The sequence below is a fragment of the Sinocyclocheilus grahami genome, unplaced genomic scaffold (assembly GCF_001515645.1).
Source record: "Sinocyclocheilus grahami isolate Dianchi unplaced genomic scaffold, SAMN03320097.WGS_v1.1 scaffold470.1, whole genome shotgun sequence".
In the NCBI taxonomy this organism is placed as follows: domain Eukaryota; kingdom Metazoa; phylum Chordata; class Actinopteri; order Cypriniformes; family Cyprinidae; genus Sinocyclocheilus; species Sinocyclocheilus grahami.
In genome coordinates, this window is record NW_015505649.1 from 658513 (window position 1) to 676767 (window position 18255).

Here is an 18255-nt window from a genome sequence, read left to right on the forward strand (position 1 = left end):
AAAAAAAAAAAAAAAGGGAGATTCTAAAAAAAAAAAAAAAAAAATGCACAGAAAATAAAACAGCTCAAATAATATTTTCTAAAGCTTAAGCACCTGGGAAATAAATGCATGTGTCATACATATAAATATGTCTCTCTGCTGATCATTTAATTGATATAGTTTAAATGATACAGGTGCACAGTCTTCCGCAGTGTTTTCCGTCACATTCAGAGCATTTCTGGCTGAATCTCTGTGACACTGAAGCTGTAAGATGACACCTGACCGCAAACATCCAGTTTAGAGCAGCTCTCTCAATCGCCTGTGCCCTTTCCTCTCTTCTCCGATTCCTACGGGACAGCAGGTATGTGAATGTTTAGCTGTATTTGAGGACAATGTTCAGTTTTATACCTGGGCTATACCTCGTTAAGGTGTTTCGTGTCAGCAGGTAGACGTGACGTCACGCGCGGCTCGTGCGATCTTGAGTTCAATGCAAACTCACCTTTCGTTTTTTCCTCAGGATCATAACAGCACAAATGGTTTTGACATGTAAGCTTAATTATTAGATATAGATTCTATTTTTTTTTTTTTACAAAGCTCGTGTCTGTATTTACTGTATTTACGTCTGTTCACACCTAGGCTATTTGCATATTACAATGAACAGGTGTTGACGGAAGTACATAGCTCGAGGTTTACAGTGAGAAATCATTATATAATAAGATGTCGTTTGCACTTTATTTTACAGTACGTGAGCGTACATGCACTTACTTATAGTGTACCTACCTAAGAACTGGTAATATAAGGTAACTATGGGGTAGGGTTAGGATTAGTACCTAGTTATTACCTAGTAATTGTAATTACTATAATAGCCTACGTACATAGTATGTAAGAGGACTGTAAAATCAAAGTGCTACCAAGATGTCTAATATGTATTTTTGGCTAAAGTAGTTCTGAATATGTTATAAAAGTGTGTGTGCTGGAGGAGTGATGGAGGATCTGGCTGTCTTGGACCTGTTGGAGTGTCCTTTGTGTATGGAGCCTTTGGAGGAGTCTGCCAAGGTCTTGCCGTGCCAGCACACGTTCTGCATGGCATGCCTTCAGCAGCACGAGGCTTCACACCCTCATCAGATGTGCTGTCCAGAGTGCAGAGCTGCTGTTCCAGGATCAGTGCAGGAGCTCCCTGCCAACCCGCTGCTGCTGAGACTCCTCGAGAGCCTCCAGGAACGGGGTCCGCTGTGCGCACCGAGGGACAGATCCATCAGATATATCAGCTCTGCAGTCCAGGAGGACCTTTTAAGCAGTCGCATTCAAGATCTGCCCAAAGCGGGGCAGTACACACAGGGGGTAAGAAGTACGACATGAGCTTTTGTTGCATTAGAGCGTGAATAACGAACTGACTTAAAAGCAGTCTTTGTCTTTTTGTGCAGCTGCTGTTAAGTGTTTTTTGTGACATGCACTTAAGGCTTGATTAGGCTTGTTTGCTTTTCTTTCGGAATTAAAAGCTTGAATCTTTTTGGGGTTGTGATGTGAATTCGATTTATTATTATTCTGATATAGAATATGAATATTTTCCAAACTTTCTCCGGTATGTATCATATTACACCGTGTCTGTGGTCGTGCCACATTAAACAGATCGAGCATGATGTTTGTTTTTCAACAGAACTATAATCCTGTGCAGCGTAAATCATGATGAACTGTGTACAGTGTATTTAAATATATCAGTATGGTTTTTGTGTTGTCTTATATGGGAGGTCAGTTTGCTTAAGAGCCCCATTATCTCTGCGTGTTTAACAATGTCCATTGAAACACACTGGGCCTTGGTTTGGTTTAAGTAGGTCGGTGGACTTGAATTTCAGTTGGGAAAAATGCCATTGCATTTGCAGCCACAAACAGTAATGCTGTTTAAAAGTTTGGGATGCTTTTGAGCTCTGGGGAAACTTTACTTCTTTACTTTTCCCACTGCGTTTCTCATTCCACGCCTCTGATTTAGTAAACGTGCATTTGAAGTACTGAGAGATAATATACAATAAAGAGCGCTGTTAGATGCTGTGTTATTTGAAAAAATAAACTAATAATATTTTTTTATTAATATATATTTTTGCATTAATGTTTCACTTTTCTAATATCTATTTAGCTATTCAATGTAGCTTTTTATTATTATTAAAAAGAGCATAAATTAAAAAAAAATACAACAGGTATACCATAATGCATTCTTCAACTGTACTTTCAGATCTGTTTTACAATTTAAACCAGGGGTCTTAAACTTATTTTATGATATGTTTTGTACAAAATTCAATGTACTTTTATTTATACTCATATATCAGAAAAAATAAAAATAAAATATATATATATATATATATATTAGGGTCAAATACGAGACAATTACACTTCTGTAATTAAATTTACAAAAGTGATTTATTTATATACATAGAAATCATATTAAATGCAAATAAAGTGTCTACTTTAATGTTTAGAATACCATTGTCAAAATAAGCTGTCAACATATGGGTGAAATAATGTATAACAGATACTGCATATTTATATAAAAATGAAACAACATGCTAATTCTGACCTGTACTTATTAAAATATATAAAAGAAAAAGTGATTATACTAAATTTTATATTTTAAATGTTTAAAAACTTCTTGCAGAGTGAAATGTAGTGGTTTGAAGGATAGGTTTAGTAGGATTGGTAAAGATTGAAAATGATAATGAGTTAGTTTTTGGGGGGCTGAACTGTGATCCTTAGAGTCTTTTAATGTCATCTAATGTTTCTTGTTCTTAATCTGCCTGACCAGATTTTTTGGTATATGAACTATTGTTAAACTGAATGACATTATAGTGGGTGTCTGCTGTAAATCAAGGTAAACATGCATGTATGATAGTCATTATTTTTGTCTCAGAAAAAATAAACGAAACAGAATACATTCTAATATTTGGTGGAAAAATGAAAGCTGTATTAAACTTTTATATTTTTTTGATTTTTGAAAACCCCTTTGTACATGGAAAGCTTAATTTTTGTAATAATTCAAGTGATATATCTTTTTTTTTGTGTGCATTACAGTATGTATTTAATTGTCATGAAAATAATGGCACAATATAAAAATATAATGGCCCTAGAATGGCTTCATAATTTTTATTTGAGTTATGATCAGGATAAGTTCTTGACAGTCTTCCCTATGCATTTTTTATTTGTTTCAGGTGCAAGCTCAAGCTTTATATGATTTCCAGGGAAATGCACCTGGAGAGCTGACGATGAAGTCAGGTGGCATCATTCATCTGCGCTGGAGAGTAGATGATAACTGGTATTATGGCGAAGGCAAAGACAGCAGCGGTCTGGTTCCAGTGGATGTGGTGCGGGTCATAAGTGCGCAGCCGCAGCCGCAGCCGCAGCCGCAGCCGCTGGCCCTCTGCAGAGCACTTTATGACTTCAATGCTAACAGTCTGGATACGGACGACAGCAAGGAATGCTTAAACTTCTTCAAGGCTCGTCTCTGTGCTTTATAGACCTACCCATTTCATTTGATTTCTTCTTCTTTAATCAATGTACTGCCACAATTCAGTTGGGTTGGTAAAGAGGCCACAAAAAAATTTGTACACTTAAAGGGTTAGTTCACTCAAAAATGAAAATTCTGTCATTAATTACTCACCTTCGTGTCGTTCCAAACCCGTCAGACCTTCGTTCATCTTCGGAACACAAATTAAGATATTTTTGATGAAATGTGAGTGCTCTCTGACCCGCCCATAGACAGCAAGGTAACTACCACGATCAAGGTCCAGAAAAGTCCCAAGATGATCGACAAAGTAGTCCGTGTGACATCAGTGCTTCAACTGTAAAGTTACGAAGCTACGAGAAAATAACTTTATTCCGACTTTATTCTACTGATACGAAAATGTGGAATAAAGTCGTTATTTTTGTTTTCTTTGCACAAAAAAGTATTCTCGTAGCTTCGTAAATTTACAGTTGAAGCACTGATGTCACACAGACTACTTTGACGATCATCTTGGTACTTTTCTGGACCTTGATCGTGGTAGTTCCCTTGCTGTCTATGGGCGGGTCAGAGAGCCCTCAGAGTTCATCAAAAAATATCTTAAATTGTGTTCTGAAGATGAACGAAGGTCTTACGGGGTTTGAACGACACGAGGGTGAGTAATTAATTACATAATTTTCATTCTTGGGTGAACTAACCCTTTAAGTGATCAAAAATGTGTTTGCATTAACAAAACATCAAAGCAAGTGCCATCTGCTCAATAATGCTAGACTGCACTTTTCTAAGCTATATTTGTGATGACCTTTGCAACTACTTTAACAGCCACAAAATATGGAAGCCCGTTTCTGCCACAGAATAAAAACATGTAAATGTAACGTTTTTCTCACAATTACATTTTTGAGTTATATCTCACAATTCAAACTTTGTTTCTCGTAATTCAGAGAAAAAAAGTCAGAATTGTGAGTTATAAATTCAGAATTCTAACTTTTTTCTCTGAATTCTGAGTTTACATCTTGAAATTCTGTTTGTTTGTTTTTGTTTTTAAATGTCATTGTGACTTTTATAGAAAAAGTCTGAAGTGTGAGATTTAAAAAATCATAAAAATTACCTTTATTATTATTATTATTTTAATTCCAAAACAGAAACGGCATTTCTTGGAGCATTGATTGGAGCATAAGAAACATGGGATTATTTAAATTTTTTTATTTAGTGCCACTTCAATTATATTCCTAGATTTGTATGTGTGAGTGAAGTGTCTAAATACTTTTTGGGGCCATTGTATGTTGAACATAAGCATGTTTAGTATTACTTGCCTCAATTTTGTGATTCAGTGTGGAACCTGGGAAGCAAATAAAGCTCTCTTCTTTGGGCTCTGTGATGTAGCAGTATTGTTAGTCACACCGCAGGACTTGAATTATATAACAGTTCTGACTCAGGCACAGCATCCATTAAAGGACATTTTCCTGCAGTGTTTATATTTTTTTCTGAGAGCAGATGGTCCAAATGGGTCTGGAGCCGAGTAAAGGGTGTAATGAGCCTGCAGCTTAGAGTGATTCAAGCCGAGTAAACGTCTTCAGGGACGTCCTGCACCCACAGCAGCCTAACACATGCCTATCTCTCTTCCCCCTCGCAGGGAGACAGCATTACTCTTATTAAACAAGTGAATGAAAATTGGGTCGAGGGCAAACTTGGAGACAAAGTTGGGATTTTTCCTTTGGAGCTCACAGAGGTAAGACAACAGGCTTTTATTCTCGATTTCAAAACACGTTGAATCTCCCAAAGAAATGTCCAGATAATCATAAAATAATAAAACAAGAAATAATATTTTGCATAAAGTAAAAAGTCTATTTTTAAATTTTCACTGCACTGCAAAAATATTGGACAATGTTTTTTATTATTATTTTAAAATGAGCATAAATAAAACTACATTCGAATCGGTTTAGCAATTTAAACCAGGAGTCTTCAACCTTTTTCTGTCATATTTGTATGAAAATAAGCATTGCACTTTAATAAAAGCTTGCACAAAGTATACAATATTACTGTATTTACATCAGTGTTATTTTAGTATCACTGAGATACTATTTAGTCTTCTCGTTAATACTTAATATTATATTATTTTGTAATATTTTCATGGTAATTTTAGTTAAAATTGTTAGCAATTTTGTGTCTTTTGTTATTTTTGTAGTTTTTAATCATTTCGGTTTTAGTTATTTTAGTACATCAAGTTAACCTGAAAATGAAACTGAGAAATGTTGCCTTGAAAACTTGCTGAAATAAATTGTTAAATAAGTTGTTTTATATTTTATTTAACTTATTTCAAGTAATGAAAATATGTTTTTTATGGTTTTAGTTAACTACAATAACCCTGATTCACATACTTTGTTGTGATGCTTACATTACATTGAAAATGCCTGAAATATTTATTATTGATGTGCATATAGTTGTACATAACATTTTGAGTTTACAAATAAATTGTAATAAATACATTAATAAGATAAATAAAAAATAAATAATCCCAATTGCCCTCTTATGCTCCAAACAATGTAATGATTAAATGCAATAGTGAACTTCTGAACTTTAGTTTTTTTAACTTGAGCTTTGGCTGAAGTTAACTTAATATTGTATTTTTGCTTATTGCATATTTTCGGTAACCAAAAGTTCAGATCAAACAGTAATTGGCAGACCCCTGCAGTGCCGCCACAGCCCGAAGACCCCTGATTTAAGCAACTACAGTAATGAGAAAATGATTAGACCACTGAGAATGGAGAATATTTGCTTAATTGTCATGAAAATAATGTCACAGCAAAAATGTAATGATCCTAACAATAGGCTTCTTTGTGCAAAATATCATTCTTTTGATTTTGGAATTAAAACCCAGATTTTTTTTGACTATTTTGCACTTTATGCAATAATAATAAAAAAATATTTCACTCATAAATTACAGTGTGACGTGAAATCTTCGTCATTGCTTGCCAATCTTTTTAGTGTCCCCTAATCGTCTCTGTTTAATGTCACAGTTAAATTCAGAACAATAGGCCCTTATCACTTAGTGCTGATGGTGGCGGTAGCTACTTACGGAGCATGATAACGAGCTTTTAGTGAGCTTGCTATCTGTGACGCAGCAGTCCTGTGACTGATGTGCATTCTTCCACCACTGCTGCTCCAGTGAACTTCATGTGCCAGCGGATAATCAAGCTCCAGATAGGAATGCTGTATCTGAGGTTAGGCAGATAAAACAGGCAGCCTCGCTCTCAACACCGGTCGGGCATCTCAGCGGTGAGCAGCCAGGCGTGAAGGCACAGTAATGCTTTCTTTTACTTCGGTGGCAGAGCAGCACATCATGGGAACAGAGAGGGGGAGCGTCACTTCTCCTGCCCACATGTGCTGCACCAGTCCATCGTAACGCCGCGCTCCTCCGATCGGCAGCTCCAGCTGCCACTTACACAGGAAGTTTAGGGCGAGCAGGTGGGACTAATAGCACTTTTCTTTCTGACAAACTCAGACGCAGCAGGTAGAGGGACTTATGCAACCCAGCATGGCTTTATTGTGCATCTCGGCTTCTTTTTAAACTGCTTTGTGTTTTCCCGTTGCAGCTGAATCCGGCGGCGTACGAGCTTCTGGAAAAACGCAAAAGGAGAGACTCGGTGGAATCGCACCCACGGAGCGGCGGCAGGGTCAACGCCGATGCTTGCGTCCCCAGGCGGATCGCTGGAGCGTCTCACAAGTCGGCCAGGCCTCCAAATGTCAGTCTGCTGAACAGCCTGAACTATCCTCCCTTCAGCCAGAGCCAGCAGCCGCTTCACATCAGCTCCAGCGCACAGCCGTCCTCCGGCAAGACACCACAACTCGCCACGTTTAACAAGCCACGTCTGAGGAGCTCTCACAGAAACTTGCCTAAGGTGAGCAGCCCCTGTTTGTTTGAATTATGATTGGCTGTTTATTTGCTATGCAGACATGCGATTAGTTAGCCATGCATTTTTTTTTAGCCATGCATGCGTTTTTTTCATTCAGTGCAGTGATTTAGCTACACTAAATTATAAATGGTGAGTTTAACATCCTATTTGGATTCGATGAGTCGGAGATGTGTTTGTATAGACACGGAACTAGTATTATAATATCGTAATGTGTCTGTGATGCAAATGTGCCCGCTTCACAAGATTGTGTCGGTGTCACACGTTTGATTTTATTAGAAATAATGCACTGAAATCACCTAAAAGGAGCTGTTCCCTCTTGCATTTTCTTGACTTTTCCCTCAAAAACAGGTGTAAATATTTCTCTCCTCTGTCAGTATGAGATGTTTTCCTGTGTGAGAGGAAGCCAGTGTGTTTGAGAGCTAAAAATGCCCCATTCTCTGTTATCAAGCTCATGACTCATATAGGGTTACATAACACTTTCCTCTTATCTGGTTGAAAGGCTCATTTCTCTCCACTGAGCGGTGACTCTCTCTCTCCTCCTGCCATCAGCTGGGTCATTAATAGAAGGCGAGGAGAACATCACATCACGGAGAGACGAGTCACTCATATTACAACCTACCCAGGGGCCAGTTAACACTGGATTTTGTGCATTATTTGTGTTTTTTCTTCAGATTGTGCAACACTCTGAAGCCACAGGATACATGCCCACTGTTTCTGACTCAGCAGCGTCTTTCTGATGGGAAAGAAAATATTTAAAGCAATAGTTCACCCAAAAATAAATATTACGTCATTATTTACTCATCGCCGGTGCAAACCCGTCACGTCATGAGCGTCTTACTTTAATGGAACACAAAAGAAGATTTTGCAGAAGGTGCTGTAGAGGTGTGTGATATTGACAAAAAATTATATCTCTATATTTATTGAGATTTTACGAAAACTATAATTAAAAATGTTTTGTCTGAGTGTGTTTTAATACTGGTACCTTGGCTGGTTTAGGCCTATTATGGATAAATAAATATGACACTAAAACTGCCAGTAGGTGGCGACAAGTTCCTGTCTTAATGAGTGATTCCTTGGATTCATTCCTTGGAATCATTGATTCATTCACAAACAGATTCATTCAGGAAGGAAACACTCTCAGACAGACAAATATTCTGATCCGGCTTTGATTTAAACTATTTTTGTGGGCGAAACAGAAAAAAACAGACAATATTGTGTCTAAAATGTAACTCACTCAATTAAATTCATGTTTTTTGAATATATACGGTTGTGTAAAATTAATATCACATTTGCGATTTGAAAATGGCTGTTGCTTGTGTGATATTATTAACTATATAAATATAAAAGACATAAAACCCACACAGGGATGTTTTATATATATATATATATTTATTTATTTTATTTATTTTTTAAAGATTTTTGGAGTATGTTTTATGTCTTTCTACTCCAAATTTCAAGTTTAATTCAATGTGCCATATCTTTGTAATTATTTATGAAATTGTGAAAAGAATTTGAAGAAAGAGTGAAAAGTATTTCAAAGTAAATGCTACACCAGGATTTCAGTGCAATATACTGCGGGACCGAACTGACTCTCTTAAAATACATGCTCTATTCTATTGTAGTTATCTGGTAGTTTTAACATGTAATTTGGATCGCAGCACTTCTTATGTTACCGCCTCTCTAGGAGGAATCACCTATGCTGTATTTCTCATTTGTAAGTCGCTTTGAATAAAACATGTTAATGTATAACTGTCTAGGCCTTCTGTGTCTTCTGTGGCAGTGCTGATGTAACTAAGCTGTAATCACCTGCTCTCTCTGAGATAATTATGGGACATACTGTAGGTGTAAGTGATTAAGAGAGGCGTGGAAATTGTCAAAGTTACAGAATTCACAGATTGGTCTCTCGTTTCATCATGCTTTAATAACGCACTAATTTTAGACTGGATCTTAGTTTAGGAGGAAGACTCATGACTCAACTGACCAGACTCTCTTCCACGAGCCCATTAGTTGTTGGATATCAGTGCTTTGGAAAAGTCTCAGTCTGAGGCTGTTCCCTTTCATGGGAACTTCGAACTGCGTCCTCTAGGGGTCGCTATGGGGAACGCCTCGTCGTGACCCGTGTCTGAAGCATACATTGAAAAACACCAACTCGTTGGCCGGCGACAGCCTTGACGTCACTACCGGGGCAACTATAGTATAAATAGGCGCCGGGAGCACACATCATTCTCTTCTTCGTCTTCATTGACTGTTCTGTTTGAAGCGTGCATTTCCAAGGAAAAAGTAAGAGCTATCTCTGTTCATTATGGCGAGCACTAGCAGAGCATTTAGAAGGTGTGTGCATCCGTGTCATCACTATTTGACACCAGATGACACACACGATCTATGTGTTGTTTGTTTGGGCGAAGAGCACGCACGCGATGTCCTCGAGGGGGCAATCTGCGTGCATCGCGAGTTTTTTCCAATGAAAAAACTCCGTTCTCGTTTGTCTCTCTTTTCAAGTAAAGAGGGGCAGCCATCTGCTTCCCGCGGTTCAGGACCCTCCGCTGCTGAGGCACGGAGGAGAATGAGCTCGTGGGGATCTCAGGTGGACCTGGCCGATGAGTTTAGAGAGGGGCTTTCCTTCTCGCGCTCATCGGCGGGGGGCGAGAGACAGCCACTGGAGGATGATGTTCTCTCTTTAACATCATCTGATCCAGGGGCCAGTGCTCTGCTGGGTTCAGCCCAGGAAGAGCAGGAAATGGATGATGAGAGTGAAGAAGCTGAGGCTGAGCCTTCTCAAGCCTCCTGCCCTGCGTATGATGAGCTCTTAGAGGTTATGGGTCGCGCCACGGCAAGACTTGACTTGCCATGGAAGCGGACTAAGGAAGTGGCGTCGCGAGGTCGTCTCGACGAACGTTATCTTGCTGGCCATAACCCTCCAGCTCAGGTGAGTCTTCCTTTCCTTCCTGATCTCCATACGGAGATCGAGAAGGAATGGAAGAAGCCGTTTTCCTCACGCATCCATCGGTTTCAGCATACCAGTTATGCGAATATCGAGGCGGTGCGCGAAAACGGCTATGAGAGAATGCCCCCTGTAGAAGAGACGCTAGCGAGCTATCTCTCTATGGGAGAGACATCATCTCTCAAAACTCCCTCCTTGCCATCCATGCCTCTTCAAGCTACATCTAAAATGAATGGCAAGGCATACGCAGCAGCAGGTCAGGCTGTTGCTTCACTGCACACGATGGCGGTGCTCCAAGCATACCAGGCTGATCTGCTGAAAGACCTGGATAAAGGCGAGGGCCTTTCTTCTGATGAGATGGCTGAGTTACGCCGCACCACGGATCTTGCTCTTCGTGCTACTAAGCAGGCTGCCTCTGCCATGGGCAGATCTATGGCAGCGATGGTAGTAACGGAGAGGCAGCTGTGGGTAAACCTGGCAGACATCGGGAAGAAAGAAAGGGGTTTTCTTCTCGATGCCCCGGTTTCGCCCTCTGAACTTTTTGGTACATCCGTTGAGACGGTCATCGAAAAGTTCAGGGAGGCGAAGGCACGCTCAGCGGCCTTCAAAACCTTCATTCCACGAAGGTCCAGGTCTGAGCCCGAACAAACCAGGGGTCCTGGCCCGTCTCGATTTGAGGATCAGAGACGAGCACAGAAGGCTAGTGTCGCGACTCGCGCTCCTCCTCCGCCTGCGGGTAGGGGTAGGAAGTATCGTGGGTCGAAGGGAGGTAGGCAAGACCTGAGGGATGTGATCCAGACAAGGCGTCAGAGCTTTCGTCCGGATCAGAGTAATACTTAGGTATCCACTCTTTCCCTCAGGGGGTGTAACATCTACCCCTTTCTTCCCCTTCCTAATTCCCCTGTAACCACCATATCGCCACCTGACCGAGGTCAGGTGGAAGCTTCCTGCATAACAGTCTCCTTCTGGACCTATGATGTTTTGGTTGGTTCTATGGTTATCATAGTAACCACCTTACTGAAGGTCCGGTCTAGAGGCTTTCCGGACAGAGCTCCAACGCGGGAGCCGTGGTGGGTGAGTACGATCCATGTCTAAATATATGTATATAAATATATGTATGTGCTATGAAACTGGTGGTTGTGTGTACCCTTCTGCTAGTTTCTTTGCAGTGTTTCCCGTGCTGGGGTCAGAAACCGGGTGCTCGACTTGCAGTGTTTATAAACTCACTCGTCGAGATATGTCCAGAAGGTAAGTAAGGTTTCATACTTCCTGGATCATGCGGCCATAACACAGGCTTCTGCGGGAGTTTTGTGATTATCAGGCCCCCGGTGTCACTGCAAAGAATTTCCTGGACGTCCAGGCTGGGGTTTACGCTTTCATGCTACCCTGACTGGTCTACCGTATCCGGGTCGCCCTGAGGGGTTTTTCCCGATCACCAGGATATCCCCTTGAGGCATCAACCCCCCTCACCATTGAGGGTTATTGTGAGTATGATGTCTCTTTCGAGCGTTAATCCTCTCTGAGGAGTTAGATTCCTCGCTCCATGGGCTGTCCTCATGGTAGTATTGAGACAATGCTCCCCTTTTATCAAAGGGTTACCTGAATGAGAGTTTGGCTAGACTGCAGTATGCTTACCCCTCTGATTTTCAATCATGCTGCAGGTCGAGCCCCCCCCCCCCGCTCGTTGAGAGCTGGGTTTGTGCTCCCTCAGCCAAGGTAAACTACTGCTAGCGTTCCTGCATTGGAACATGCTGTAGGCCGAGCCCCCTTCTCGACTGAGAACTAGGTGTGTTGCCCCCACAGCTAAGTAAACTATTGCTAGCTGTTCCAGTGCGGAACATGCTGCAGGTCGAGCCCCGTCTCGGTTTGAGAACTGAGTGTGTTGCTCCCTCAGCTGAATAACTGCTAGCTGTTCCACCATGGGAACATGCTGTAGGTTGAGCTCCCTCTCCATTAAGAGCTGGATGTTCTCCCCCAGCTACAGATTTACTGCTAGCCACTCCAGCATTATAGCCGTAGATATAGCGTCTGGGGATACGCTATTTTTATCTATAGGCTGCCTTTTCAGGGTGCCACGAGAAACCCCTAGAACGGTATGCAAGTGTAGTGCACGTTATGCTTTGCCCACTTTTCTAAAATCCACATAAGTGGTAAGTGTGCACGTTATGCTTTGCCCACTTTTCTAAAATCCACATAAGTGGTAAGTGTGCACGTTATGCTTTGCCCACTTTTCTAAAATCCACATAAGTGGTAAGTGTGCACGTTATGCTTTGCCCACTTTTCTAAAAATCCTGTATGGTAAGAGCTACGCGCAAGACTTCGTGCTCTTTTTGAGTGGTTTAAAACCCCGGTTCTGCCTTGGGCACCACTCCCCCTATGTATCCTCTGGATACCTACTTAACAGGGTATTGCTACTAAGGATCTGTTGAGACAGTTCCTTCACCACAAGACAAACGTGCGGTAGCCCCTGTGTGACAGACCAAGACTAGTATGATTCTAGGCTCTTGGTCGTATTCCCTTAAAGGAATCTGTTTCTGATTCCAAGCCTTGAGCTCTACCCCGGGCCCAGGAGTCTGGCCCTAACAGGTAAGTAGTTTGGGGTATGTAGCCTAGGCCTTTGGCCGTAGGGAATAACGTCACTGACAGCCGTCTAAACGTCCCAGGGGCAACTCCCATAGCAATATGGTAGAGTTGGTTCTTAGTGCTCGCCATGGTTCTGGCTTGCACTCCCCTCAGCATGGCGGCGTGGGTATACCGTTCCCCATAGCGACCCCTAGAGGACGCAGTTCGAAGTTCCCATGAAAGGGAACGTCTCAGGTTACTTATGTAACCATGGTTCCCTGAGTAGGGAACGAGACACTGCGTCCTCTAGGTTTCTTGCCATGCTGCGGACGCAAGCTTCAGACGAAGAAGTGAACGATGTGTAGCTCCCGGCACCGATTTATACTGTAGTCGCACCGGTAGTGACGTCATGGCTGTCGCCGGCCAACGAGTTGGTGTTTTTTCAATGTATGCTTCAGACACGGGTCACGTGTATCCTCTGGATACCTACTTTAACAGGGTGTTGCTACTAGGGGTCTGACACAGTTCCTTCAGCACATACAAAGAGAAAGCGCGGTAGCCCCTGTGTGACAGGCCAAGACTAGTATGATTCTAGGCTCTTGGTCGTATTCCCTTAAAGGAATCTATTCCTGATTCCAAGCCTTGAGCTCTACCCCGGGCCCAGGAGTCTGGCCCTAACAGGTAAGTATTTGGGGTATGTAGCATAGGCCTTTGGCCGTAGGGAATAATGTCACTGACAGCCGTCTAACGTCCCAGGGGTGACTTCCATAGCAATATGGTAGAGTTGGTACTTAGTGCTCGCCATGGTTCTGGCATGCACTCCCCTCAGCATGGTGGCATGGGTATACCGTCCCCATAGCTTTTTTGCTTTGTTTTTAGTCTTGTCTTTTGTTTAATTTTGTTTTTGTCACCTTGTTTTTTGTTTTGGGTTGGTTTTTGTGTTTGTTTTAGTCTTGTCTTTTGTTAATTTTATTTTTGTCTTGTCTTGTTTTTTGTTTTGCTTCGTTTTTGTCATTTTTTTAGTCTTTTGTTTATTTAGTTTTGCTTTGTTTTTAGTCTTTTTTGTTTTAGCTTGTTTTAGTTTTGCTTGGTTTTGCCTTTTGTTTTTAGTCTGGTCTTTGTTTATTTTGATGTTGCTCATTTTGTGTTGTTTTTATTCTTGTGTTTTGTTTATCTTGTTTTTGCTTTGTTTTTTGTCATCTTTTTTATTTTGTTTTGCCCATCATGTTTTTTGTTTTGCTTTGTTTTTGCCTTTTGTTTAGTCTTGTCTTTTTTTATTTATTTTGTTTTTGTCTTGCCTTATTTTTTCCTCTTGTCTTACTTTGTGTCTTTGTTTTGTTAATTAGTTTTCATAAAGTTATTGAAAACTTTACTACTATTATTCAACATATGTTATCAGAAGGCTACATAAGCATGGATGTTTGGAGTTCAACAAATCTGTTCTACACTTGTACTGAAGAGATTACATTGCTGTCAGTGTCTGCGCAAAGATAAGAAAATTACCAGTTACTTTCTGACTATTACAGAGAGACAGAACAATGAGTGGTGAAAGTCCGCCGACCATCACCATGGCACTGATTAACCCTCAGGCGTCCCCCCTGCCGTCAGAGAGCAAGATGTCTGCCACCCAGCAGCTCTCCATCAGTGTGTAAGTGTTTCTGGGATCATATGTATCTTTGATGATCATCTAAAAGATTTTCTTGAATTAAAGCTAAACAATTTTAAATTTGTATATCTTAATGTGTTTATGAAGAATCTTTACATTGATTTTCCCCCTCATATGTCAAAGTATGGGTTTGCGTGAGTAAATAATGGCAGCATTTTCATTTTTGAACTACTTGATATGTTTAGGTGTGCGGCGCTGTATTCCTATACGCCTCATCACTCTGAGGAGCTGGAACTGAGGAAGGGTGAAATGGTGGGGGTTTATGGGAAATTCAAAGAGGGCTGGCTGCGTGGACTGTCTCTCAGAACAGGCAAAGTAGGGATCCTGCCGGCTAACTATGTTACACCTGTGCTCAGGTGAGCAGAAGTACAATTCATAGTACAGATGGGTTACATACAGTAACAACACTTCTACAAAACATGCTTCCAATACTTTGCTGCTTAATCTCCTTACTAGCGGTGTGCGATATTGACAAAAAATTATATTTTTATATTTATTGGGATTTTTTTTATAACAATAATTAAACAATATATTGCTGAGTGTGTTTTTTACGCTGGTTTAAGGTTATGGATAAATAAATATGACACTAAAACTGCCAGTAGGTGGCAGAAAGTCCCCGTTGTAATGAGTGATTCATTGAATCATTCGTTCAAACGATTCATTCAAAACGGCTGACTCATTTAGAAACAAAGCAAGTGATTGTCTTTTTGAAAGTGTCATTGAATCATTGACTCAATTGATTCGTTCAAAAACATTCAAAACGCACAAATGTTCTGCTCCGGCTCTGTTTGGAACTATTTTCGTTGTCGAAACAGAAAAAAACAGACAATATTGTATCTAAAATGTTACTCAATAATAACTTCTTGTTTGCTGAACTGTTGAAACCCATACAGGGATAGTTCTTGCTTTCATAACTTGAATTATAGGGTAATTTTAACTGCATTCTAATAGGCTTCATCATGCAGTGAATGCTTTTGGACTCTCAAGATGTGTTTTTGTTTGTTTTTTGCAAAGTGAATGACATACTCATAGTGTCGGCTAACATAGGCCTATCGTTAAAACAACAGTTACGATATTATCGCACACCCCTACTCTGTCTGTACATTATTTAATATCTTAAACACACTGTTAAAAATATTGATGGGCTCTTCAGATCAGTTTCTTTAATGCAATTCACAGTGCATGCTTTTTTAGTTCTAATCAGAACCGTTTTAGTTTTACAAGCACTTATTATCTTGATAATCAAGGTTACAGTAATATTCTGACTTTCCCACAGAACATCTGCAAGGTTTCTTGAACAAACCAAACCTGCCATTCCTAATACAAGTACAGTGTCAACAAAACGCCACACCCCACACAAGCCGCAAGCTGTTGTCCTGGCCCTAGACAAAGTAAACGCAGACACTCCTTCAACTACAATGGCTTTGATGCAATCTGCCAGTCCTGGGAGAGCGCCGCAGCTGGGTGGAAAACAGGGATGGAGCACAGTGAGACGCACCCTCCACACCACACACAGGGGTGAGAGCCAACGAGCCCGACACGCTGTGACAAAATAAATCAATAAGTTGCGCTTGCAACTGTTCTATTTGGAAAAACTAGTCCAACTTGTGTTTTATTTATACATTTTGACATTTTAAGCCAAGATACACTATGTTTTTTTTATTTTATATATCTCTTCTGCTCACCAAGGCTGCATTTTTTTATTTAAAAAAATGCAGTAATATTGTAAAATATTTTTTAAATGTAAAATTACTGTATTATATTCAAATTTATTTTCAAATGTAATTTATTCCTGTGATCAAAGCTGAATTTTCAGCAGCATTACTCCAGTCTTCAGTGTCACATGATCCTTCAGAAATCATTCTAATATGCTGATCTGCTGCTCAAGAAACATTTCTGATTATTATCAATGTTAAAAACCATTTTTGCTGCTTAACATTTTTATGAAAACCATTTACCGTTTAAAAGTTTAGGGGAAAAAATACTTTTATTCAGCAAGAACACAATAGATTGATCAAATGTGACAGTAAACACATTTATAATGTTACAGAATGTTTCTGTTAATAAATGCTGTTCTTTTGAACGTTCTATTCATCAAAGAATCCTGAAAGAAAAAATGTGTCACCGTTTCCACAAAAATATGAAGCCGCACAACTGTTTTCAACATAATGAGATGTGAGTTTTTTGAGCATCAAATCTGAAGGATCGTGTGACACTGAAGACTGGAGTAATGATGCTGAAAATTCAGCTTTGATCACAGCAATAAATTACATTTTCAAATATATATATATATATGTATAAAAGTTGACAATATTACTGTTTAAACAGTATTTTTGATCAAATAAATGAAGTCTTGGTGAGCATAAGAGACTTCTTTCAATTTAAAAATATGTACAATCATTTTCAGTTCATTTAGATTAGAACATTTATATAGGGTCATTATTCTCTCTTCATATATTTTTAGGTTTAGGTGACACACAGAAATTAGTCAGTCTGGTGGGCTGATTCATTTCTGCTCTGCCTTTTGTTTAGGCTTGCCTCATCACGGAAACTACAATTCAAATTCCATCGTAAGCCTTCAGCCTCCACCTCAGGATTTGGGGCAGATCTATACTTTCGGTCGTTCACCTGTGCTTCCCAAAAAGAGAAACGGTTTGTTCTCGAACCCTATGAAGGTGCAGCATTGGGCATATGAAACCACAGCTCCCTCTGCTGGTGGATATCAAACGGTCAGCAGGGACCCGGTCCAGAAAGAGGCCACCGCAGCGCCTCAGTCCATTCTGGTCAAACCAGACGCTCATAAGCACAATACAGAGAAGGTAAAACAGCTCCTGCAAGCGTTTTAGGGCTAAGAGTTGTGATGATTTAGGATTTAATGGGATAGTTCACTCTCAAATGCTCACAAATATTCAATTGAATTACATCGGCATGTTTTGTTGTTGTTCTTTTAGCCAGTAAAGTCAGTGCGGTTCCTGACTCATGATGCTCCTCAGACATCAAAAATGGCATCTGCAGGACAAATCTCTAGTTCCCAGCCTGGTCTTTCGGCTCTGGACCACTGGAACCCTTCAGCCATCTTGGGTCGGGATGGAAGTACATTAGTTCTTAAAGACACAAAAACACTCGTACCCAGAAAGAGCGCAGGCCCGGATCATGCTTCTATGGACTGCCTCTCGTTAAATATGAAGCCAGTACTGATCAACAACCAGCCCGGCTCTAATCACATTAATCGATTGTCATATCAGAGAATACAGACTGAAGCAGAACTAAAACATGTATAATTCCGTGACAATGGGATAACACTGATGATAATCAGATTGAAAAAACGGATGATAAGAATACTAAGCAATTAAAAGATTTTTAAGGCTATTGTATTATTTTTTACATGTAATCTGGATTACATTTATTTATTACATGATTACATATTATTCACAAGTCTTTGCCTTTGGAAGGCTTTTGTCTTTCAAACACTTTAAAATGCACAAATTCACGTCTTATTTAGCTACATGCAATGCAGGCATTCCCAAACTTCTTTTGTCAGCCGAACCTCTTTCACCTAATATATTTACTTAAAGTCCCCTCTGAGATTTTAAAGTAATAAGTTAATAATTCAGTAACACATTTGCATGTTAACAGTCCTCTGAGGCTGGTTAATGGTCACGTGACATGTAGGTAAACAAAAAAGTTTCATCTTTTTTAGTAAGTG

The 18255-nt window shown here is 40.1% G+C and overlaps 1 protein-coding gene across 1 annotated transcript; it reads left to right on the top strand.

The window, feature by feature from the left end:
• The first annotated feature begins 963 nt into the window (after positions 1-963).
• Positions 964-17830, top strand: sh3rf2 (SH3 domain containing ring finger 2). Its single transcript, XM_016235525.1, has 9 exons — positions 964-1320; positions 3177-3461; positions 5100-5195; positions 7060-7365; positions 14410-14531; positions 14735-14905; positions 15826-16067; positions 17082-17368; positions 17501-17830. The coding sequence occupies exons 1-9, from the start codon at positions 964-966 to the stop codon at positions 17828-17830; spliced, it is 2196 nt and encodes a 731-aa protein (XP_016091011.1).
• The last annotated feature ends 425 nt before the right edge of the window (positions 17831-18255 follow it).

Coding starts and splice junctions, on each gene's coding strand:
- sh3rf2 (XM_016235525.1), top strand. CDS start 964: ATGGAGGATCTGGCTGTCTTGGACCTGTTGGAGTGTCCTTTGTGTATG. Junction 16,068..17,081: donor CCTCCACACCACACACAGGG/GTGAGAGCCAAC, acceptor CCTTTTGTTTAG/GCTTGCCTCATCACGGAAAC. Junction 17,369..17,500: donor ATAAGCACAATACAGAGAAG/GTAAAACAGCTC, acceptor TTGTTCTTTTAG/CCAGTAAAGTCAGTGCGGTT.